A 24,388-nucleotide genomic window follows, 5' to 3' on the forward strand; every position below is an offset into this window, starting at 1 on the left:
ATTCCATTCTGAATTGCATCAATTAAATCAGCAGCATTGCCTCCACTGTCGAGAATTGTGGCCTACAAGAGATGCAATTGTCGATCCCTACATTTGCTGCCGTTGCAAGAAACTTACGGAATTCAACCCTTTTGGCATTCAAAATGATATGGTGCGTGATTTTTCATCTATTCCACTAGCAATTCAGAAGCACTTTCGGGAACTTACTCCTCTTGAAGAAATGCTTCTCTCGCCAGTAATTTCCATCATGTCTGTCTTCCGGCTACCTTCTGGTGGACATGTTTCTCGTGGCTACGTGGCAAATTTCAAACAAGACGTAGCCGGATTCATCAGAGAGATTCCTCTCACAGCAGAGCAACTTCCGTGCCTCGTCATAAGAAGGAGAGGTGTGGACAACACCTGTGCCGAATTCAAAGTTTGCCGTAAACGAGTTGAAGCAGTTGGCCGATTTCTCATTCAGAACCATCCAGGCTTTGCTTCACATCGCATCACTTTTAGCCAGACCAACTGTGATTTGCTGCCCGAAGATGGACCTTTGTTAAATATTCCGACGATGGACAGCGACAACGATGAATTGAATGTCACTGACGAAGGAGCCATGACAAGGGATGTTCCATCAGAAGACAGTCTTGATCAGCCACAACCTCCTGATGTCGCTTTCGTCATTTCAAACAACATCAGGCCTCCTCAACAAAATGAAATATTAAATGCGCTCGATCCGGTTAATTGGCCAACAATTTCAACTGAGCCTATCAACGAATTTGAGGTCATGTCTGGTCTTGCATCTCTGGCTTTCATCAAGTTGTTTCCTCTTGGGCAAGCTGACCCAACAAAGAAAGGTCGCAGACAAGACCTATCCGAACTCGTTGCTTCTAACCACTTAATGAAATATGCCGAGATTGATTGTACAAAGGAACCCGACGAATCTCATCCAAACGGGTATTTGTATTTTCCGTTTGCTGAACATGAGCGCTTCTGTTTTTGGTCGGTTGATCGCATACGACGCCATCGAGCCCTTGGGCAGTGTTCCGTTTTTCTGAGACAAAATCCCGAAGAAGCTGCATTGTCTATGGAGGAACTTAAGGCTATGGCTGCCAACGGTCAACTTGACTCGGTCATCAGCAAAATGTACTCCTATACAGCCAATGTCACTGGCAGTGACGCCTACTGGAGCAAGCGTCGGAGAGAATTAGAGGCTATAATGCAACAGAAAGGTCTTGGCACGGCTTTTTTTACTGTTAGCTTTGCTGACAATCACTGGTACGACCTCCATCGTCTCATGCCCAACGGTGCAGCTGAACCAAAACTTCGCTACCAGAGTACAAATGCAAATTTACATCTAGCAGACTGGTACTTTTCCGAAAAATTACGTCTTTTTATGAAGCATTTTTTCGGTGGTGTCTTGGATCACGAATGGTTTTGGTATCGTTTCGAGTGGCAATCAAGAACAGCCATTCATGCCCACGGTGTTGTAAAGCTCAAAAACGACCCGGGGATTGCCGACCTAGTGATTAAAGTCTATGCTGGCCGACTTATGGCGCAAAAACTAGCTGATCCACAGTACACAGCAAACCTTAGCGAACAAGACGTCCTAGAAAAGCAAGATCTTGTTGAAACCGGCATTCTTGCAGAACTCAAGGTTCTAAAGTATGCCGATACTCTGTTGTGTGCCTGTAATACTCGGTCTGATCCAGTCAACCCGTTCAATGCTGAAGTACCAGTTCCCCATCCGTGTTCAAGCAATGTCTCGTCAATTCTGAACGATGTAGCAGCCATGGACGACTTTTACGAAAGATTGGCAAACTGTGTTCAACGTCACGTCTGTCGACCAGATGGTTACTGTAAATCTAAGGATGGCAAATGTCGTTTTCACTTTCCTTTTGATCTAGTTAGTGAATCGAGAATAGTTTTTGAAAAAATCGGAAACACAGACTCTGTTCGTGCTAAAATTGTTCTCAAAAGAAACGACAAGTTCATGAATGTCCACAACAGATCAATGTTGGAACATTGGTGTGCCAATGTAGATCTTCAGCTCATTCTTGATCATCACGCTGCAATGAACTACATGGTCAAATATGCCAGCAAACAAGAGCGATCTGGAAACACTTTACAGCAAGTGATCAAAACGATTATCAACAAGGCTGATGTCACCGACAATGCTGGCTCCGCATTTCGCTCCTCAATTATTCGTTCCATTGGCCATCGTGACATCGGGAAAGGTGAAGCGTCGCGCATTTTGTCTTCCGGCCACCACTGTGAATCATCCTTCAATTACGTCAACGTTTCTTTGGACCTGACTGTAAACGAAGTCTTAAGAAATCCAACGACTGGTGAGTTGGAAACTCGACCAACTCTGCTTACATACTTTGCTAAACGTCATGTCTACATTGAACAAAACACCTACCCCAATTGGAATCTTGATCAACCCAATTTTATCGAGTTTTGTCGTCACTTCACTGTCGTCAAAGGGAATCTTAGAAATAATCCCAATCCGGACAAGACCATAGTTTTGACATTTCCGGTGCATCGAAATTCTCCTACGTCAGCTACCTACCATCTGTTCTGCCGATATTCGCTTATCAAGTTTTTCCCATGGACGGAATCATCTATTCCAATGCTTTTGGATGACAACCTTGTCGTACGCCAATGGCAAGACTTTCGATTGACTGCAGCTCAGGAACTGCGTCAATATTTCAACTTAGATGAAGAATTACAAAGTCGATTAGATCAGGCAGCTGATGACCTCCAGGAAGAAGACAACATTGAAAACGACAACTTTAATCAACTTGAATGGCAGCAAGCGGTCGGTATGCGACCTGCTGGCGAACAAGAAGTTCGTTCTGATCTACCTGTGATTGACCGTTCTTTCCCTTGGCTGACTAGTCTTCAGCTTCATTACACTCCACATGAATTGGCCTGTGGAAGCACTTGGGTGGTTAATCATCTAACCAATGGAAGAGATCTCGGCACTGATTCTACAGATTTACCCTTTGTCAGTCCCAGTCAACTGAATCCTTCACAACGAATGTGGTTCGATATGGTTGTTGAGGCTCTGCAATCTCAGAAACAGTTGTTATTGATCGTCAATGGCACAGCTGGTACCGGCAAAACCTTCACTATTTCAGCAATTTCCAGTGCTGTCCCTAAAGAACATATCGTCCGTTCGGCCTACACAGCGAAAGCGGCCCATCTCATCCGCGGTGAAACTTTGCATAAGATATTTCAAATTCCAGTAGAAAAAGGCCAAGGTACAAAGTTCGTCCCACTTAATGGAGCGAAACTGGCAGCTCTTCAAGAGAAATTTCGTCATGTTAAAATTATCATAATTGACGAATATTCAATGTTGAGTTTGACCATGCTTGGAAAAATTGACGCTCGTCTTCGTGAAGCCAAAGGCAACAACCTTTTTTGTGGTGGGCTGACTGTTATTTTGGTTGGAGATCCAGCTCAACTTCCTCCTGTGGCTGCTCCTTCCCTCTATTCCCAATCAACAGCACCGTTTGCCAACGAGGGTCGGGCCGCTTACTTGGCTTTCCAATCCGTCATCAAGTTGACAGAAGTTCGACGACAACAAGTAGAAGATGGCGACATTGACCAGCAAACATTCCTGGACACACTCAACTCTTTGAGAGATGGAAACTGTTCCATAGACCAGTGGAAATTCCTTCAAGCAAGGAATCCGGAAGCCATTGCCAACTTTGGCACTGATTTTGAAGATGCGACCTACTTGTTTGCCACCAACGAAGCTGTAAATCGCAGAAATTACTTTAAATTACCACAACTTCAAATGCCAATCACCCTACTACGGTCGGTAAATCTGCCTTCAAGTGGCAAGTCAAAGCCATCTGATCAGTTTCGAGGGCTTGAAGTTGAACTGTACCTTGCGATCGGAGCACAAGTAACGTTAACATCCAACATCAACACGGCTGTGGGTCTCACTAATGGTGCCAGAGGTACCGTGGTTGATATCGTCTATTCCAAACAGCCCAATGTTGATCTGCCTGATTTCATCGTTGTTAGATGGCCTGATTATACCGGCCCTCAATTCTTCTCTACAACCATGAATAACGGCATTTCAACTCACAACTGTATACCAATCCCGGCCATATCCATACGGTCTGATGACACCAGAGCCGTCAGGATTCAGTTTCCCCTTCGCCTGGCTTATGCGATGACCGTATGGAAATCTCAAGGAGAAACTCTAGGCAAAACTGTTGTAGACATCGGTCCCAAAGAAACCGCCGGCCTGACTTTCGTGGCTCTTTCAAGGGTAAGACATATTAGTGATTTGGCCGTCTTGCCATTTGACTATCAAAGAGCATTGAAAATATCGACTGGTGATGGGTTATTTGCTAGAAAGATGGAAGAGAGACGGCTAAATATGTTGTGTCAGGCTACACAAGATCAATGGTTTGAAAATAACCCAGAATAAATTTGTTTTATTTTCTTACTGTTTTGCTGTCTCACAAATTTGCTTTTCGTGTGCCTTTGTCACTCAACAACGTAACGTCACTTTTGAATACAAAATAGGTCCTGAATTTGTCATTTAAGACAGTTTTTAACTGGCTTACGACTATCCATTCGGCGAGCTGATAAGCTTGCTTTTCTATCTTAATTATAATATTTAATCAGCAAGGTTCGGAATCGCATGTAAAATTAATTGTTTGTACTAGCTCATTAAATTAAACTAAGCTTAAAAATTTATAAATATTTATTTTGTACTGAAAACGGCTGAACCTATGCGAAACATTTAACACCTAAGTTTGAGCGCAGTTGCCGGTATGAAGTTTTGAACGGCGAAATTTAAATTAAGATTTAAATTAACACACCGGCCATTGCATTGCGGCGCCCTTAATGGCTCTGGCGGCGTTGCCATTGCAAGATGTGGAAAGGCCGGTGTGTAAATTTCCCCAAACCTGGCAACCTGTAACAGACGACATTCGACTTTCGACATAAAACCAGAGGCTTATTCTAAGCTCTGATAAAAATTTTGTGAATGAACACAACATCAACAACGGCAAACAACACTTTCTGCCATAAACGAGACAGCAAGCACACGATAAAGCCTACACGATACAAATGGAAAACGAAATACCGGAACGTTAGTATCTTATACATAATCTTTTCAGTTTCTTGTTCCTTTTACCTATACGTATTTATAAAGATGTACGTATTAGTTAAGATTTTTTAAGATCTGTTAATCCTTAGAGCAGTTCCAATTGCTTTCCCTTTTTTTGTACTATAAATTTACGAGTTCTTTGGAGCTTCAGTATTGAAAAGTCTCGATCTAAATAGTATGATTTATTGTTTTCGATATTCTACTTATCAGATTGCCCTGGTGTTCAGAGTGAAGCTGCAGGAAAAGCATCTACATGTGATGGTATGAATATCATATCTTGTACCCAGCACACCAAAATTAATCAGGAATTTGAGTTGTAAAGGTTGTCCAAATCAAAAGATCTGTGCCTCTGGTGAAGTTACAGTAGAAGATCCTAAAATAATGGTTGGTATTCAGGAACGCATGTTGAATGTGAAACACAAGGTCAGGTCTTTTTAACAACTTATGTTATCAAACTTTGCACATTATTTTTTATTATACCAATATAGATATTGGTACTTTCTGGCAAAGGCGGAGTAGGTAAAAGCACATTAACCAGTATGATAGCCAGAGTGTTTGCTCAGGATCTCACCAAAAATGTATGATCTTACTTTGAAATTAATATTAATTCTTGTTATTACCAACTGCTGATGTTGATTTAAGGTTGCTGTTATGGATATTGATATTTGTGGTCCATCAGCCCCTCGCATTATGGGAGTTGAAGGTGAAACAGGTAAAAAATGGAAAAGAGAAGTAGTCATTTATTACCAATAATAATTCTTTTTATTTATTATTGGTTATTCATTTAGTTCACCAAAGTGGTTCTGGCTGGTCTCCTGTTGTATGTTTATAATTCTACATTATGGTTCTTTTTTACTTTAATATTACTTATTGCAATTCTTGGGTTCAGTACATAGGTGAAAATTTATCTGTCATGTCTGTTGGACTACTTTTAGCAAGTCCTGATGATGCAGTGATTTGGAGAGGACCAAAAAAAAATGGTAATTTGGATTAATTTTTTAAATTATTATTACAGTAATAATAAGTAATGTTACTTTATGACAGCAATAACTTTAAAATAAATGTGTGGTGGTATGTGTTAATTTAGGTCTGATCAAACAGTTCCTGAGTGAAGTTGATTGGGGCTCATTAGACTACTTGTTAATGGATACGCCGCCAGGAACATCTGATGAACATTTATCCATTGCACAGTACATGCTTCCTTGCCAACTTACTGGGGCAATAATCGTCACTTCACCCCAGGAGATTTCTCTTTTAGATGTTCGCAAAGAAATAAACTTTTGCAGAAAGGTCAATATTCCAATAATTGGTATAGTTGAAAACATGAGTTGGTAAGCTTTCAATTTTTAATTCACATTCCCGCTATTTCTTCTTAATGTCCGCTCATATTTTTAGGTTTGTGTGTCCCAAGTGCAGTAAAGAAAGCGAAATATTTCTTGCCACTACAGGGGGTGCTCGTCAGATGGCAAGTGAATTTAACTTGCCCTTCCTTGGTCAAATTCCGCTCGATCATCGTCTTACTCAAGCATGTGACGAGGGGATCGATTTCTTCGAAGAATATTCAGATTCTGCTACTGCTTCAGCATTTATTCAGCTTGTTAAAGGTTTTTTGTTTTGTTTTTTTATCATTACCAAGTATGCTGGCACTTCATTATTTAATTCAACATAATTACAGAAATCAAAGCACACATCAAGGAGTGATTTATAACTAGCTCGGTGCACCGAGCCAATTGGTTCCTTGGTGCACCCGCAACCAAGAAATAAATCAAACCTCATCAACGTTAATTTTTCTACAGAAAATCGGTGTTTCCGCTCCTTAAAAAAGGATTTGCTGTAATGTGTTTTACTTCAATACATTTATCTACACTATATACACTAGATAGGTTTACTGATGAAAGAAATTTAAAATTTTTGAAAAATTTCGAATAAATAATTTTGACAATGAGTAATTGAGTATATATCTTTTGTGATTTAAAAAAGTCTTTCACTAAACATTCGAAAAACATTATGTGCAGTATGTTTCTAGACAATCTGATTCGCTTTATTTACTTTTGAAACTATTTATGATTTCTTTTCTATGTTGAGATGATTCAAAGACATGTCTAAAATAATTTTCCTACGCTGTCGCATGGTTTAGTTTATAAGGGGGCATTTGTTTTCCAACAATAATTGCAATAATCTTTGTAGAGGTAACAATAATCGGATGTGAATTGTAGCATTGATAAAGTTTTGAACCAAATTTAATCATTCATTTAAGCATCACGCACTTTTCCGGTCACCCGTACCAAAAAAAAAAAAAAATCTTCGGAAAACTGAAGGGCTGTGTTAGCAATTTATTTGTAATTTGAAACATTTTTTTAAATTTGAAACATTTTTTGAATCAATCAGTTTTACCAAGTCGACCATCCGAAAAATCAATAACTCTTACTTTTGAGCGATCAGTCGGGTGGTACTCAATGATTCCATTTGCTTCCAATGTTTCCAAGTAATAAGGCCAAGTGTTTTGTACTTCAACGTACGCATCTCGTTCTCCGTTTAAAAGGCGTTTAGTCAAGTCCTATAAGAAATATAGTGTGTACGTCAACTTAGAATTCGAGTAATGTAGATAGATGAAGAAGAGGAAACTTGCATTCAAAAGAGAGTATACTCCAGTGAATCCAGGGATTTCTGGCTCAGGAAAATATTTTCCAACTGTTTTTTTCTATGAAAGAGAATGACTGGTTAGTTTTACAGTGTGCTAAGTTACTAATTAAAGTCAATTGTACCAAATTATTCTTCATTTCCCCATACTGTCTTTTCGCGTTTTCCAATTTTTCTTTCAGTTCTGAAACCCTCTCTTCCTCAAGCTCTTCTTCTTTATTTTCAAGACTCCTTTTCTCCTTTAAGTGAACCTCTAATAATTGTTTGTTTTCATTTAAACAATTCACAGCTCTGAATACAAAGTCATTAGCAAATCAGAATGAAATTTTAGGGAATATACAGGAGTTGTTACCTCTCTCTCTCTGCCCTTAGTGAAGCCTGCTTTAGTTTTTCTTCCACTAATAGCTCTTGGATTTCTGTTTTTGAACGTGATTGCCACAATCTAGCTAATTTAATCAAAATCATCTTATTGTCTGGAACTATGCAGAAACAACAAAAAAAATTTGTATTTTGTAAAACAACCATCATAAACTTTAATGTGTGTAATTTACAATTGGGCTGGCAATCAGACACTGTAAGTCCTTCTTGCATGGAAGCTAGACCCTGCTTCCTTGTTTCGAATGCTGCAATAGGACCAGCTTGTTGAATTTGTAAATTACTGATTGTCGAACTAGGCTTCTTAGATTTTTCAATTTCTTTCTGTATGGCATCCAATCGAATCTGGTTTTTAGTGATAATTTCTCTCAGTTTCGAACAAGCTTCGCGCAGATCATCATTTTGCTTTGCCATGTCCAATCAATGCACAAAACTAAAATTTTCCACTGTATAATAGGATGGTATTTATACATAGTGTATCAATCTAAAAATATTTGAAATATTGTTTTTATTTGTTACCAGTATTTAAAACGAAGTTAACACTCAAAATCTGAGAGCAAGGAAGCGATATACAAATCGTATGGCTGTGTATGTGTTCTGAATGTTCTCTAGTCGTGACTCGTAAGTCATATGAGAATGAGAGGGTAAGCACACTTCCAATAAAACGTTTCGAACTCAATAACAAGATGACTTAGATGAGGAGGGGGCAGCTTTTTTTTAACTTTGCTAGCACACGGTATACACTCCAAAGGGTTATGCTTCGGTTACCTCCAATAATGAATGCCATTTTTCGCGCCCAATTTCTTTATGCGGTGCCAAGCCAATCCCTATTTTATTCAAACAGTAACATTTCCAAGCAGTCGCGGTCGCGCTGTTATTGCTTCGAATGCTACGTTGTCAAGTAAAAAAAAAAGCAAATGGAGGATCCGAAGAGCAAAAAATATTCAGCAATATTATTTAATTGTTACAAATTGAACTTGTATTCTTAGTTTGAACAAAGATAAGAAAAACTGAAAGAATTGTCAGGTTTTGAAACGTCCAAGATATTCTTATCGTAGTCCTAAATTCCTAATAAGAAGATTGATGTTTTGAGGCCAGCGTCAGCCGTTGCACCATGGCCGTTGGTTTCTTCCTTTACAATCAATGGAATCGATCTATCATATATATCATACTATCCCAAGTCCAAATTTATGTCAATAACTTACTAGCATTACACTCTGTGGTTCACTTTCTGTTTATGTTGTGTTAATATTAGGTTAACGCTTAACGGGGAGGAACTCCGTTAACCGCTGTGAAGATAGAGCAAAGAATCATTTTATTATCAATTTTTGTTTGCATTTCAATTCCGTGTATTATTTGGGGTTTTCCCATAAAACAAGCGTGAATGCTCAGTATTACCAGTTGCAACAACAAAACATCTTTAAAATGAAATCAATTAACCATGTTCAATGGAGCAGTCTAACATCCTGCGTTTCCATCAAATTTGTGTTCAAAATGGCCAATCAGCGTACAGCATCTTTAAAACGCTGTACGCTGATTGGGCGCGAAATGACAAAACATAAGATAGGAAAGGAAAAATGGGAAAAAAAGAAAAAGAACAAGGAAAAGGCAAATTTTTCTCTTTTTGCTGACAAAAAGAGAAAAAACCAATTATTTCGGTAAAACAAAATATATATATATATTTTTCAGGGGGAAAACTAAAAACTTATCCATGCTTTAAGGGTATTTCGATTAATGCGACACCTAGAACAATTTGTCGCAGTTCATGAGATCACCATCGCCTTACAGCAGATGGAGTTTAGGATGGCCTGTCCTATCCTCATTTCGAGCGCCCTTTCGACCAGCCGCCAAACCAAAACGTGTGGGAATTGCGAATTGCCGTCAATGTCAGCGATGGACTGTAAAATCCGCGTTGCTCTCGGCGATGCCGAAAATGATTTGAAAAAACTAGGTTGATAACTATTATTTGATCTAAACCAACCAGCAATTCCTTTTAAAATTGTTTATCGAGTTTTGTCTGTAAAAAAAATTGACACGATGCTGGGGGAAGTAAAATTAAACATTTCCATTGTCCCATAATGCCCTCCAGACATAGTCAGATGAGCGTCTTATTTGCATTTCATTATTTTGTATTGGATGTTTACAATACATCTCATGTTTTCATGTTTTCTGCATCATTACGCAGAGTTCATCACAGCGATGTAAATTAAATGTTTTATGGCAATGAGCTTTGTGCTTGATTTAAGACGCTGCTTGGGGGGGGGGGGGGGGGGGGGGATGCAGCCACACCAAAGAGACATCATTTTTTAATCTCTCAAACTCATTGAGGAAATGCTAAAATTTAAGCTAAGAGCGAAGTGCGACGTGGGGTGGCGGCTGAAGCCCCCACCGGTACACCTAAGGTCGCACCATAATAGTATTAGACTAATTTTCATTATTTCAGTATTTTTCATTGGATTCTATCCTAATATAGTTACAAAACATCTTGTCCTGCTTGTATTTAATGTCTTATTACATATTCCTACTGCAACCTCGCATTCCTAGGAGATGCCTTCATAATTACATCAATCAAAGTGCAAATAAAGGAGTAATCTACTAAAGAATAAACTCAAACGAGCTCGGTTCGGTCGAACACCCCTTAAAATTGCATGAATTCTCCTCCAACTTTGATTTTTTTAAAGGGCGTTTCTGGTTCCTAAAAAAAAAGATATTTGCTATATTTATATTTGTGTTTTAACCCAATGCGTTTTTCTGTATTATATTCATTAAAGAGTTTAATGATAAAGGGAATCAAAAATTTTGTTAAATGAATATTTTTATTATGTGTGTATCTTTTGTAATTTAAAAATGTCTTTCACTGAACATTTGAAAATCATTCGGTATTTTACTAGACAATCTGATTCGCATTATTTACATTTGAATTGATTGAAGATTTTTTTTACTGTTAAACGAGAGGTTTCAGAGACATGTCTAACAAAATTTTTTCTACGCCATGAGTTAATTTATTTCTGTTTCAACAATAGTTAATGGTTATCGTTATCATTGGGTAAAGGTAGGTTCCTAGTGGTGGAGGTGACCGCAGGTGCATTAGTTTCGGTACCGTTGAACGGCGTCATGTGGTCAAAGTTACACAATCCAGATTGGATATGCTGCACGTGAACTAAAACATGGTTCCTAAGAGAAGTTAGATTCGATTTGTCTAAGGACTTCCGCAGTTCATCTAAGGAGTCGTGTAAAGCTTGAAGCTCGTAAGCGTTGCGTTCACTTTCCGCAAGGCACTGAAAAAAAAAAAGTATTGAAATAAGTAAAGAGTTGCAGTTTACATAAACGACAATCTGATTATCGATTTTAATTTACTACAATATAGTTAACTATAAATCATCAACTAAAAATATCGGTAAAAAATCTAGCAAATAAAAACTCGCAGTAACAATAACCACGAGCGAATAAATACATTACAAATACCTTGATTTGGAGCATTAAAGATGTGAGACCAGTGACAAGTGCAATAATCGGGGCAGAGGTAACATTTGGATGTGAACCACTTCGAGTATCCAACTGAGTTTCAACCAAATCTCTAGCTTCTTGATAACACAGTTGGCGAATACTATCTGGCCCAGCTAATGGGGATAGACCATGCTCTGAATCCGGAGCAATCTAAACGATAAAAATTCCACAGAGTTATTAATGTGACTATTTCAGATTGAAAAGTAACAAAATACCTCATGGCATTGTTGTCTGACCTTAACTAGGAGGCTGTTGAGTTCCGTATTCAATTCCTCCAAATCAAGGATGGTACGAGCATAGCGTCGTTGAAAATCGGGTGCAACAGTTTCGCCGACTGACTCTCGGCGTTCAACTTCTGTATTCATATCTCTCAGTCTTCTAACCTTATCTTTTTTCATATTTAAAATCTTCGAGAGTCGTACCTATAGAACAAATATATGTTACAAATTTCCAATAATACGCAGATTTTCAAAGGACTTACGATTGGTGTCAGAACGTGGATGGGCAAGGAGCCAAACGTCGTTTCTTGTGGTGTCAATCTTGAATTAGACGATCCCAAGACAGGATCGCTGACTAAACTTGAAGAATCAGAATGAGAAGTGTGTCCAATTCGTGTGCCACTGACATGTGAAGTTAAAGATAAAGTAGGCATTGCAACTTCAAGGGAAGACTGTTTAATGGGCTGTTGATGTTGACTCGAGATTGTTAGTGTTTGCTGCTGTGAAGCCATCAGTGGTATTATTGCGGGGGTCGGTGGTAAAACAGCTGGGCGAGGGCGAAACCGTTGAGCCAAACTCGATATCGAAATCATGTCTACTGTTTCATTCGACTAACAAAGAAATTTGTTTTTAGTTGAAGATGTCTTTCGTTGTCAAGACGAACATTACACGTACCAAAACTTCGTAATCCGGAACAGAGTGCGTTCCCAATCCTTGTCTATCAAATGTGATGCGGTATGTATTATTGGACGTATCTACGGCATCGATTTGGCCAACGAACAATCCATCCTTTAATGGGAAGAAAAAAATAAATAATTACTACGTATTTATTTTCCTTCTTTTTAAATCACAAATAATTATAGTCACTAGGTCATAGTTTTAACGTCAAACTCCACATATTCTTTTATTAAGCTATATTACCCACTTCAAACTCTTGCGCTGTTATCTTAAAACACTTAGAATAACTACGGCAATCATCTCATATATACTAAGGGAATCGAAAATACTTCGGCATTTCATTAGACCAACGCGCATCTTGGTATGATCACACAAGATTGCCGTCGACTGACGCAAAATCGATAACAATTTAAGTAAATAGCTGAAGTATTGTGCTAAAGAGTACCTGTGGTTGCCGAAGTCTGGCCGTCACTTTGGTGCCGATAACCAAAGGCATAGGGATAAGATCCGGCAAATCCCTACAAAGAGATGCCATATCGCTTACTTTGCGCTGTTGAACTAAACGAATCTTCTGTCTTTTTTTGGCCAATTCTCCTCTTTCTTCATTAAAAAATGCCTAAAATGAATCAAGAGGGCGAAAAGTTGGATAAGAAAATGTTAGAAACTGGACAAGCCATTTGCATGAATAAAAATTTAGGCACCTGAGAACAACGTCTTGGTCTTCCCATAAGACGACGGATGGTACACCACTGGGATCTAGTAAGCTGTCGTAATTTCAAGCTGGGGAATGACTCTCGTAAACATAGCATAAAGTCATTGTCGCCTTCAAACAATGCTCTAAAATAAATAAATAAATAATTATTATTTAAAAAAAAAAAACTGTTACAGCAAAATGGAGTGCTTCAAATTATAAGGAAATCAACGAAACACACAACTAACAACCATTTCTTTTTCCCCGTGCAAGGTATAAAATAAATGGCACAAAAACGTACTGGTCTAGATTACTGTAGAACCATTCATAGCAGACCCATTTGTGCGCTTTGGGTAACTTAAGTAAATTGCGTAAGCGGACACCAAGTTTTTTCAAGTCTTCGGCTTCTTGCTCAGCCGTTGTTGCTGCAACCGAAGGTAAAGCGGCCGCGGCCACAATACTCCGAGCACGACGTCCAACAACTAAAGGTTCACTCTTCTGCTTTTCTGGCAACTAATACAAATGATGAGTATACAATTATTGGCAATATTTAATATATAAAAATTTTACCTTAAAAGCTGGCTTAACCTTCATTTTCTTTAGCTTTGCCTTAACTCGATTAGTAGTTTTGAGCGGCGTCGAAGCATTTGATCCGCTGCGACGTTCCGGAGTACCAGTTGCACTGCCAGGTGCAGATCTTGTGTGGCCTGTAACACAATTTACTGTTAATCATGATTACATTTTTTAAAATAATTTATTTCACCTCTCTTTATTATTTTTGAAGTGGTAACTTGAGGTGCTAACTGGTTTGAATGAGATGATCCACTAACACCACTGTTGGATTTTGTGGATTTCCTTGGAGATTTATTAGTAGATTGGTTGACAATAGTATCATCATCAAAGAACAATGGATTCTTTTTTCGAATTCTTGCTGGCTAAAATGAAAATTAGTTTCCACAATTTATTACATCATATAATCAAATAAAGTCCAAATAGTCTCACTTACAATGCCTCTTCTGTTCAATGTGATTGGATTTGAAGTGGTACTCCCAGTTATTTTTGAACTAGAGGATGAATTTACATCACTGATCCGTTTTAATCCAAACATTTCTGGGCCTAAAGTCATTGCTTGATTCGCCTGTTCTGAGTCATCTCCAAAATCAAGCTCTCTTTTCACTTTGAATCCTCCATTTTTGAATGAAAGTAAAGCTTCTGCAGATTCAGCTATACAGAATTTCAAATATAAATATTAAAGTTAAGTAAAACTCTTAACACAATGTACTTCAATTGATTTGGAAAATCTATTAATGCTCAATTTTCATAACAATTGGTTGAATGAGAAATTACAAACTTAAGCAAATATGAGGTAACAATATAAACAAGTAAGGAGCCGTTCTAGAGCTTAACCCAAATCGTATCAGATAGAAATTTATAATAAATTATTAAAACTACAAAAGATTTTCAAACTGAGTTTAAAGAAAAAACATAATTAACCGTCAAAGCTTAATTGTTTGTTTACGTTTTGCAGTTAAGATAACTTACTTTCAAGTAAATCCGCCATTTTCAAGCAGTTTTTTCAACTTTCAGAATCGCTCGAATCGTCAAGCTTGGGACGTTGCCGCATTGACGAATTGTAAACCAAAAAAAAAAATTAATAAAATATTACATTTTTCTTGCTGATTTAGTGATTTTTTTACTTCTAAATTATAATAATCTAAATCCTTTTTCTAATATTTTATTACTATTTTAAATTGTAGCTTGCATTTGGTATTGGATACCTCATAGCTATTAACACTCTCGAATCACAGCAAATTTTTATTTCCACATTAAGCACTGCAAATGAATTATGTCCAGAGCTGTGGACATAAAAAGAGAACTTTCTTTAGATTATTTTGTATTTGAATTATTGTGGCTATTTTATACCCCCGTCACATCAAATAAATGAAATTAAATAAATACTTCCTTTAAAAGTACACTTGAAGGTCCTAGAATTTTGTTTAGGATGTTTAAATCTATCAACTTAAAAATTAAAATGTGCCTTCTAAACGATAAATTAGACGTAGTTTGCATATTTCCTCCCCTTCTTGTTATGCAATAGTGTATTAGAAGGTAACCCACGGTGTGTTAAAGCCTCGTTCCGCCCACAGCCTTTTGGGAGCGTTTTACTTATCGTAGAGGGTTTAAGCAACCGGTTCTTCCCAACGGAAAGCCAGTTGTCTTCTATATTACGGTTGCTTAAACCGAAAATACGTCATACGTAATAGGTAAAACGCTAAAAAAGGCTGAAGTCTGCACGAGGTTTTAACCCTAACACACTTTAACGGCTTTTTAGACTTCTGTTCGCATTGTCTCTCGAAAGACGCAGGCCTGGAAGTAGGGGGAACCGGGAACCCTTCCGTCTGGCATGACCTTCTTGAAATTTTCAAGACATTCACGCTAGACATTATCAAGAAATCAGACATTTTTTACGAATATTTCATATTTGTAAGAAGAATTGCAAGTAATAGCTGTCCTATATTATTTCCCTTGAAAACGGTAATCATAATTAAGGAACGCATCAAAATGATAGGTAGTTTTGTTTATTTTCAGACGAAACAAAATGGTAGTTCTAAACTAGATCGCGAGAAATATAATACACAATATCGCCAAGAAAGACTTAGTATGGAAAATCTGACATGCAAGTAGGAGAATTTTTTTAAAAAAGCACATTTAGACTTATATTACGGATAATTGTGAAATGCATAAGCTCCAAATACATTAATTCAGGAATTTGTGTTATCTTCAAAGTGACATCTCTGAAACATTAAAGCGAACAGATTTATGTGGGCGTTTTAAGCTTCCGTTCGGTTTCAAACTCGATTTCGAAGGAGTATGAAAAAGTAATGCTTTCTTTATGGCTGACGGTGAAATAGGCACTTCTTCCAAGGACTCATCGCTTTCCACCTAAAATAAATGACATCATATTTTTTGGTTCAGTTTTTAAAATTTACGTGAATTTTACTATACCGTTTCAAATGTAGAATTGCTGATTTCGGATTCAATAACGTCATCAAAGTGTGAGGACTTGCGGGGTGTTGAGGCTAGTAGCCGCGCTGGGAGTGGACTATAACTTATGTCCCGCCCTCTTCTCAGAGCTGTCATTCGTCTTCTTTCTGCTACGATTTTGTGCACCGAATTTACTGCGAATGAAACATCGCACAAGACTGACGTTATATCTGCAGAGACACCCATTTGATTTGCGTAAGCGGTGGCCTGAACTTCCAATGCTGCGGCACACAGTTTCACTTGGGTCAGATCGGCCAGTTCCAGATACGACAACAAGTTTTCGACAGTATTCGCCATGCGCAACAAAATATCAATTCGTTGATGAAATTTCGAGTGAATGGCAGCGACGTCCTTTTCGCAAAATTTACTGTCAATGTTTTCCGTAAACTGTTCAAGAAGGATTAGAACTTGTGTTATGACGTCGTGAGAAGCTTTCACTAGCCATGAATCTCTCGTCATCAAACTGGAATTGTCTAGATAATCGATCGAATTTTCATCTGGAAGCTGCGCAATTTTCATCCGGACATCGTCAGCGAGACCGATGGTTGCTTGATGCACTTTGGTTTGAGCTGAAACAAATCCCGTGAATGCGGTTGCAGACGTGATAACGTCCAAATTCGGAACTTCGTTGCAAAAAACGACAGAGAGCTCGCAGTAACTAGCAAGAATGGAATTGAGTGAGTCCTGCGTTCGGTGGACCCAATCGTTGAAAAGACCAACAGAGTCCAGTGAAATACCCTAATGATAAAAAAATAAACTTAAATCATTTGTGAACTTTTATTTTTATACTTGTACCGAATAACGAACCTGCATGACGAACTCTAGGGAATTTTGTAGTTTACGTCCAAGTTCCTTGGTACTCTGTATCCAATTGGCTCGGATACTTGATGGTACGTCTCTTTTGTGAACGAAAAAGCTGACTAATGCTGGGTAAATGGCTAATAGTGTGTGGGCGTGGACAGTGAGTGGAATGACAAAAGTGTATGTGCGATCAGGAATATCCAGCACACGCTGAAGGGAAGAAGCAGCAACACAAAATGTGGAATTCAAGTCGCCGTCACCCAACTTGTGAATCAGTTCTTTACATGTGTCAGCTGTCCCAGTGTTGATCGTTGGGGATCTTGAGAAAAGTAAGCTGGAGCGTCTAGAAGAATCGAAACTGAATCGGCTATCATCAAGAACGCTCATACTGCTGTCGTGACGTTTAAGCAGTTTATCCAGTTTTTCTTTGATGGCAGGGACGAATAGTGCAGAAGTGCCGTCTTCCAACTGCCACACATCGCCTCTCTCGAAAATAGCATCAACGGGAAAATCCCCTGTCTCATCGACGGCTTCTCGCAGCGCTTCCAAACGTTGCCGCAGTGTATCGACATTCCAGTGCATTACTAGCTGGCGATCCCGATCTTGAACGCATATCAATGGCTGTAGGTCTTCCGTAAGCGCCTCTTTCCGAACGAAAGCATAAGGCTGTTGAAATCGTCGACAAATGGCATTGGTCTCATTTAACATGGATTGAATCACAAACGAGGATTCCTGGAGTTAAAACAAGATTATAAGGATTGTTAGAACACACAAAAAATGGGTTATACTTCAGAGTTTTTTGTTGGTTGAGCTAGTTTTCTTTGTGTATCTCGAAGGAGCGATTCAATTTCTTCCAAGTTCGTAGACTTCGATGTAGAAGGTGAAGCGAGGAGTGGCGAAGGAATATCATTGGATTGCCGTTCTTGCAACACCCGATTAAGGGACGCGATCTCGTCTTCATAACTATGGCGTTGCAAAGAGATTTCTAAAGCCGCTTCTTGGCGGAGCTCTTCCATTTCGGCTATCAACAAAACCCTTGCCTTTTCTTGGGCTTCTTTGATAGCTACTTGCAAGCGTTTTTCTTGACAGTTTCTCAGTTCTTCGTGCGCATTTTCAAAATCGGAAACCTATTGGGGTGAAATGTGTAAGCACTCAAATATATTTAGTATTGATCAAAGAAATTACCTTATTGTTATTCATTTTCTTCCCCTGAAACTGGGAATCATTTGGGTTGTGCAAATGAAAATAATGGGTTCCACCAATAATAATTCGATCCCCATGGCGAAGATCTACTCCAGTTGAAGTAACCAGCTGTCCATTTACATACGTTTCCGCGTTTGCAGTCAGTCTAAGGTTATCTCCAGAGAGCTCAATGCAGCAATGTTGATCTTCAATCATTACACCGGTTAACTGGATAGCTGGTAGCTCAACCGAACAAACTGGAGGACCCACCCAATTTTGCCCCGGTTTCAAGGGGAAGAAAAGAGTTCCAGACAGCAACGGATCCTACGAAAAAGGCATTCCATTAAAAATGACACGCGATTTATTTTATACAAATATCTAAAAATATCAAGGTTGCAATTTCGTTATATAATGTAATCGTTATAGGATGAATTAGAGAAAAAAAAAACTGAAGTAAGCCTACAGTTTATAATAGTGCAGTTAAAATTTATTACTGATGCTCACCTGATTTACGTTGACTAGACAGGGTTTTTTAGGATCTTTTACACTGGAAATACCAAAGTTCGCTAGAGCTTCTTCCGCTTCAGCTCGCTTCATTTCAGCTTGAGTCACCTTTTCTTGCCAAGAAATATCTTTTTGACATTCGACATCTGCCAAACGACTCTTCAGACACTGAATTTCAGTTTCAAGTTGTTGAACACGCGAGGAAGACTCGTTGGCGCTGCTACCCGCTACAGCTGTCTCATCCGACGAACGAGCATTGGCCTCATGTAAACGATTTTCCATCAGCTTAATCTGATCACGTAGGTGACGAATATGAACGGAATTGGGATCCTCGCAAATTCTTGCAGTGTTGACTATCTTACGAGCCTACATTGTTTTCCAATTTAAACATTTTTTCAGAGACATAAGTTACCAAAAATGTTGCTAACCTGACAAGCGTAACGCAAGGTTGCTAACGTTTCTTCTATGTGAGCTGCGCATGGACTAACAGTGGCCAGCATTACTGTTTTTGAATCACCGCCCAAACTTTCCTTCAAAAGCCAAGTCAATACCGACTCCCTGTTTTAAAATATGATAGAAAATTAGTTCCACAGAAAAATTTTAGATGGAATTCAATATAAATTTTGAATAATTTTAACCTGTAGGGTACGAAATTTTGTTCGGCTAAAGCAGTGATAACTCGTCCCAAAGTCAACAACGATTGATTGATAGTTAATCCTTCTTCTCGGCGATCACCAACGGACTGACAAGAAGCTACCCTTTCACTTCCAGCTAAATCAATAAAATTTATGCGGCTCTGCTTCCGAACTTGGTGCGATTTACCATCTAACTTTTCTTCTTGACCTACATAAAAGAATTTGGCAATTAACCAATTGCTTTAATGATCGTCCTGTAAAATCAGAAGTATATTTAGACTTCCTTCAAATAAATATATCTTACTTTGTGCTAATGTGATGGTAAATATAGCATGAGAACGTGAACTATGTTCATTTGCAGATGTTGCTGCAGTTGCGCGTTGCCGGTTTCCAACCACAAGCCAACGCTGTATTTCTTCAAACGAATTAACTGCATGCTTCGAAAGATCAACTACATATGGACCCTGTACAAAAATAGTTGCATTTAAAAATTTTTGAGACGAATACAGAAAAATAATTTTCTTACATTTTGTGGATGTTCACGAACGCGCAAGCTTCCTCCTAATTTACTTGCAGGACACAAAAGGTCTTGAATTTTCTCTTTATAAATTTCGAAATAGCTTATTTGAATTTCAATTGAAAAGTTATCAGCGGGATTCCTCGTAAGTGGTTCAATTTTTTGGAAAAGGTCGCGGCAAAAACGTGGTACAATTCCACTCTCCACATGCAATTCATTTTTACTGCCAATATTGCCCATCACACTGAAACTCTTCCCAGAACCTGTTTGTCCATAGGCAAATAACGAGGTATTGAATCCTTTGAAGGCTTGAGAAAGTAATGGCCTTGCCAAGCTTTCATAAACTTTGTCTTGATCATGTTGTTTGTCATGAAAAGCGGCATTTGACAAAAAGCAGTGATCGTAAGTAAAAGAGTGTGTTTGCCCATAATCTGTCAGCACACTCATTTCATTTCCCTTTACACTAATTACAGGTTTCATTTCTATTTCAGTTTTCTCTTTATCAGTTTGAGGACGAACTCTTACAGCAACTACTAAATTGCTGGTTTCAACTCCAGAGCCACCCTGTTCACTAGCAAGATTTCTTTTTGGGGTTTCAAAACGTACTGTAGAAAAAACTTCAGGTGTTCTCACAATTGTTGACATAGATATTTCAGAGCTTCGTGGACCAGACCTAATAGGTGTGCTTAGTTTGGGACTTCCAGTAGAGTGTCTTTCATTCATGGTAAATGGAACTTTCAATTTGTTTGACTGTTGGACTCCACACCTTGTAGAGAGATCTCTTTGTACATTTTCTAGAGCATTAGATTTTTCTCTTCGTTCCATTCTTTCTATTTTAGGGCTTGGTGTTATTAATGCAGGTGTTTTTGGTTTGAGGTGGCCTTCAAGTGGTGTCTTTGTTGAAGAAGATGATGTGGTAGTACATCGTGGGTTCTGATTTGATCTTGACCCTGCAGAAGATGCTGAACCTTTCATTTTTAAATATCTATTTGAGATTCTTGCCACTTAGTTCTTTGTCCAAATTTGTTTACTTCTGGCAGTGGGAACACGTTGACAATCACGCATTATAGACGACTGTCACTTTGGAAATAGAATATTCACGAGATTTTCACTATTAATTAAATTTTTGAAGTTTCTATATGATTCCTTAAACACTGTTTAAAAATATCTTCTTGTGAAAATACGGGTAGTTAGGCCTATAGTACCAATTTTCCAGTTGAACGATTTCACGCTTAGTCTTGCACTCTTGCACTACAGTTGAAAGAGAGAGAAACTGATTGAAACCAGCAGTTGAAACTTTGAAAAAACCGTTGACGAGATTGGCGTCTTCTGCTGTTTGGCGCTCACACGGGTTTGATTTTAATGTACAGGGATGCCATTTTCCCAAATTGCTAAAATGGGGAGACTTGGATTGGATCAGGGGTATAGAAAAGATTGTTGCCCAACTTGTATCTTATTTTGACATGGGGCCATAGAGAATTAGAAATTTTTTAAATGAGCACTATTTATACTTACTTTTTAAGAAAGTGTAAAAAAATTCGGACGAAATCAGACGGTGGGATGAAATATAAATTTACAATTGAAAATTTGAAAATGGGAAATGGTGGTCTGATTGAAAATATTTTATAGTTTTTAGTACAAAAATCAAAGCTGATATGTTAATAAATGTGTTTTTAAAATTTAAACGTTTTTTATGTAGATTTACTATTTTTAAATGAATTTAGTATCGGTTTCCGCGTCGACATTTTTCCGCCGTGTTTAACACGGCGCTTATGGCATGGTGTATTAGTATGGTGGGGGAACTTATGGTTGGAATCGGCTATCTCGGCTGAAGCCAGTGGTCGCCTATGATCAGCGCTGCCTGGTGGACAATTGGATGAACTATGAGCTATAAACGGTTTGAAAATTTTCTAAGTCCGATTGCACTTTGCTTATGTACTTATAAAGCTATAAAATCGTAAAAAATGAGTCAATAACATTAATTAAGTATTATTTTTCCAGCTTAAATTATTTCAAAATTAATAGACAACAAATATGAAAGAAAAGAAATGATGTAATTAGGGTTCGAACCCTTCTTCCTTAGAGTCGTAGCTCGTGACGCTAACCACTGCAGTAACCGGTTAATGTCTGCACACGAAAATGTAAATATATATACTATTTTACAGACGAATTATTTTACAAAAGATTAGTATTTTGGTTCATAGAGGGCACCGACAATAGGTGACCAGCCCTGCAATTGGCTGTTAAGAATTTTTACTTTTCACTAAGCTCCGCCTCTTGTCCGGAAACTGGCTTCATTCGAGATAGCCGATTCCAACAAAAGTTCCCCCACCATACTAATACACCATGCTTATGGCAGTATGCGCCATCTTAAAATTAATGCTGTATAATAACGAAAAAGCCTTAAAATCCCCAAATACTCTAGTTTTAAAGCCCATATAACCTAGTTTACTTTTTACTAATTATATTTTGGGGGTGGGAGAAATCGGAGGAAGGGTAGCAAGAATGTTGGCGACAGTTGCCCATGTTAATTGCTTAATTCTATTATGGAGAGAATCAACCAGTGGTCTTTATCTGTGATGGGGCTTTGAAGACTCTTGTGGATGATGTAGCTACGCCCATTGCTCCTCCCCTAACTCCTCCCCTTTTTTTATAACATGAGAGCATTGACATCTATGAGTTAAAAAAGAAACTGAATTGTTACGCTGAATTTCTCGTCTCTGAACAAGAAGTTGCTATGCCTACCACTAGAGAGACTCATCATTCGGGGAAAATTTTGCCGTTTTTTTCTTTTTATTTTTGTTACACCCCTAAACTTTAACAAAAAAATTTATTGAATTACTTAAAATGTAGATAAACTTAGTCTTCATCTTTTAGTAAAAGCTAGAAGTGCGTAGGTATAGCGGTTATTTTTTTATGATTTTTTTAAAACAGGGCCCTTTTTTTGGTAGCGCCATAAGAAAAGCATGGCAACTGCCCAAAGTTTTGCTCGGCGAAGCGGTTACGCATGGCGCCAGTTCCAGGGGGTAGGGAAATGTACATAAAGAGGGGGGGGCGTATTTTTTTCATGTTAACAGTTATGTAGTGACCCCCCTCTCCAAAAATCTTAACACTACAGCAACTAGGTTGCTAATAAAAAAATAAAAAATAAAGTTGCGTAGTGCCATAAGACGCCATGTATAAACGGGCGAAGTTGGTACGCAGTACCAACTTCGCCGGTAGGTACTGTAGGGGGCAAACGAAAACCGCCCCGTCTTACTCCAGTCTCCCCTACAGACGTACAGTACCTACCGAAAGTCTTTGGAAGCAGAGGACCTTATGCAAAAACGCTGTTTTTGCAGTCCTTTCAGTACTACAGTTTTTAAACAAATTTTGTGTGTACAGATTTTTGTTTTTGTTTTCTGAAGTACTTTTGGCCTGTTTTAAAATACTTTGGAAAGCCGAGAGGACCTTATGCAATTAGGCCACTTTGGCCTTTTTTTTGCCTGCGTTAGCTTTATTTCAGGTCTGATTTTCAATTTTTTTATTGATATTTTCTTGGTTTCATTTCAAGTTTAAAAACGAAATTTTATTATTCCCCTTTTTTCCGCTCCTATCCCTTTATTTTCTTTCGCGCCAAAGAAAAAACAAAGAGTCAAGATAATTGTTAACGGATAGCACGTCGCATCATCACATTTTCTTCATGAACTTTGTTATTTGTGTTTATAGTTTATCTAGTCATGAGTGTAAATTTCTTGAGCAGGAAAATTGCTCTGTATGTTTTTATATAAAATTTACGGAAGGTATACTAAAAAGCACACCTTTCCCCCTTTTTAGATTTTTTTTGCGCTTTTCCATTCTCTTCTTCCCTCCCTTTCCCTCTTTCAACTTTCCCACCAGAACGAAAAAAATTAGAGGAACAGTAAGCTTCCTCAGCTATACCTTCCGTTAATTTAAAATAAAAACATATAGAGCAATTTGCTTGCTCAAGAAATTAGCACGCATGACTGTATAGTAAAAAACATCTTCGAAAATGTTTGCGTTTACTGTTTAAAAAATACAATATATAATGTAAAATTTGCAAAAAGTATTATAATGAAATAAATTTACGGAAATCAAATTATTTTTACATCTATTAAATGTTCCTTATGCTCTTATTCATCATATTGCCAAGGTTGAATGTTATTTGATGAACGACGTTCTTGTAATAAAATAAATCGTGATGGACTAGCTATGCTTAACATTTCGTCAAGACACCAAAAGCTTACAAGTTTACAAGGGACCTTATGGCGGACGGTCCCTCCGTAAATTCATTATTCCTAGAGATGTACTGGTCTTAAAATTTTTTTATTGGTCTACAAAAATAATGAAGATAATAATGTTTAAGACTGTAAAATTACTTTGCCAATATGTTTTATCATGATTAGTTGTCTGGTCAGAATAGTACTTTGACCTCAAACAAATTGCAACACACTTTTTTCATGAACATTATTTCTA

The 24,388-nt window shown here is 38.0% G+C and overlaps 4 protein-coding genes across 5 annotated transcripts; 1 reads left to right on the top strand and 3 right to left on the bottom strand.

Moving 5' to 3' along the window:
- Positions 1-4,929: 4,929 nt before the first annotated feature.
- On the top strand, positions 4,930-6,990 carry LOC124327649 (cytosolic Fe-S cluster assembly factor nubp1-like). Its single transcript, XM_046786640.1, has 10 exons — positions 4,930-5,101; positions 5,330-5,380; positions 5,442-5,542; positions 5,608-5,697; positions 5,762-5,831; positions 5,908-5,939; positions 6,009-6,099; positions 6,207-6,450; positions 6,515-6,723; positions 6,795-6,990. Exons 1-10 carry the CDS (start codon positions 5,080-5,082, stop codon positions 6,818-6,820), a joined length of 936 nt encoding a protein of 311 aa, XP_046642596.1. The 5' UTR covers positions 4,930-5,079; the 3' UTR covers positions 6,821-6,990.
- Positions 6,991-7,437: 447 nt separating this feature from the next.
- LOC124327790 (centromere protein K-like) lies at positions 7,438-8,999 on the bottom strand. Its single transcript, XM_046786787.1, has 6 exons — positions 8,654-8,999; positions 8,311-8,580; positions 8,112-8,238; positions 7,885-8,050; positions 7,749-7,820; positions 7,438-7,676 (listed from the first exon to the last, which is right to left on the bottom strand). The coding sequence occupies exons 2-6, from the start codon at positions 8,546-8,548 to the stop codon at positions 7,500-7,502; spliced, it is 780 nt and encodes a 259-aa protein (XP_046642743.1). The 5' UTR covers positions 8,549-8,580; positions 8,654-8,999; the 3' UTR covers positions 7,438-7,499.
- A 2,114-nt stretch (positions 9,000-11,113) lies between these two features.
- Positions 11,114-15,031, bottom strand: LOC124325913 (protein lin-9 homolog). Of its 2 annotated transcripts, XM_046784481.1 has the most exons (13): positions 15,007-15,031; positions 14,771-14,834; positions 14,235-14,452; positions 13,992-14,163; positions 13,799-13,935; positions 13,530-13,741; positions 13,239-13,374; positions 12,983-13,153; positions 12,535-12,648; positions 12,123-12,470; positions 11,857-12,063; positions 11,600-11,791; positions 11,114-11,412 (listed from the first exon to the last, which is right to left on the bottom strand). In XM_046784481.1, the coding sequence occupies exons 2-13, from the start codon at positions 14,787-14,789 to the stop codon at positions 11,158-11,160; spliced, it is 2,181 nt and encodes a 726-aa protein (XP_046640437.1). In that variant the 5' UTR covers positions 14,790-14,834; positions 15,007-15,031; the 3' UTR covers positions 11,114-11,157. The 2 variants fall into 2 exon arrangements, with proteins under 2 accessions (XP_046640437.1, XP_046640438.1); XM_046784482.1 differs by lacking the exon at positions 15,007-15,031 and having other exon boundaries at positions 11,878-12,063; positions 14,771-14,853.
- A 760-nt stretch (positions 15,032-15,791) lies between these two features.
- On the bottom strand, positions 15,792-21,285 carry LOC124327871 (kinesin-like protein KIF14). Its single transcript, XM_046786895.1, has 10 exons — positions 19,922-21,285; positions 19,700-19,859; positions 19,399-19,603; positions 19,189-19,318; positions 18,761-19,126; positions 18,260-18,580; positions 17,863-18,201; positions 17,081-17,806; positions 16,235-17,011; positions 15,792-16,171 (listed from the first exon to the last, which is right to left on the bottom strand). The coding sequence occupies exons 1-10, from the start codon at positions 20,885-20,887 to the stop codon at positions 16,010-16,012; spliced, it is 4,152 nt and encodes a 1,383-aa protein (XP_046642851.1). The 5' UTR covers positions 20,888-21,285; the 3' UTR covers positions 15,792-16,009.
- Positions 21,286-24,388: the final 3,103 nt, after the last annotated feature.

The sequence above is a fragment of the Daphnia pulicaria genome, chromosome 2 (assembly GCF_021234035.1).
Source record: "Daphnia pulicaria isolate SC F1-1A chromosome 2, SC_F0-13Bv2, whole genome shotgun sequence".
Lineage (NCBI taxonomy): Eukaryota > Metazoa > Arthropoda > Branchiopoda > Diplostraca > Daphniidae > Daphnia > Daphnia pulicaria.

Bases quoted from the DNA above. Each gene is read 5' to 3' on its own strand.
- LOC124325913 (XM_046784481.1), bottom strand. The intron at 13,936-13,991 runs GTGAAATAAATT...ATTGTGTTACAG, and splicing joins TTCAAAAATAATAAAGAGAG to GCCACACAAGATCTGCACCT. The intron at 13,154-13,238 runs GTGCCTAAATTT...GATTCATTTTAG, and splicing joins GACCAAGACGTTGTTCTCAG to GCATTTTTTAATGAAGAAAG.
- LOC124327871 (XM_046786895.1), bottom strand. From the start codon at position 20,887: ATGAAAGGTTCAGCATCTTCTGCAGGGTCAAGATCAAATCAGAACCCA. The intron at 19,319-19,398 runs GTTAAAATTATT...ATTTTAAAACAG, and splicing joins CAAAATTTCGTACCCTACAG to GGAGTCGGTATTGACTTGGC. The intron at 18,202-18,259 runs GTAATTTCTTTG...TCACCCCAATAG, and splicing joins AGAAAATGAATAACAATAAG to GTTTCCGATTTTGAAAATGC.
- LOC124327649 (XM_046786640.1), top strand. From the start codon at position 5,080: ATGGAAAACGAAATACCGGAAC. The intron at 5,940-6,008 runs GTATGTTTATAA...TCTTGGGTTCAG, and splicing joins GTTCTGGCTGGTCTCCTGTT to TACATAGGTGAAAATTTATC. The intron at 6,100-6,206 runs GTAATTTGGATT...GTGTTAATTTAG, and splicing joins GAGAGGACCAAAAAAAAATG to GTCTGATCAAACAGTTCCTG.
- LOC124327790 (XM_046786787.1), bottom strand. From the start codon at position 8,548: ATGGCAAAGCAAAATGATGATCTGCGCGAAGCTTGTTCGAAACTGAGA. The intron at 8,051-8,111 runs GTAACAACTCCT...CTTTGTATTCAG, and splicing joins CTAAGGGCAGAGAGAGAGAG to AGCTGTGAATTGTTTAAATG. The intron at 7,677-7,748 runs GCAAGTTTCCTC...TATTTCTTATAG, and splicing joins GAGTATACTCTCTTTTGAAT to GACTTGACTAAACGCCTTTT.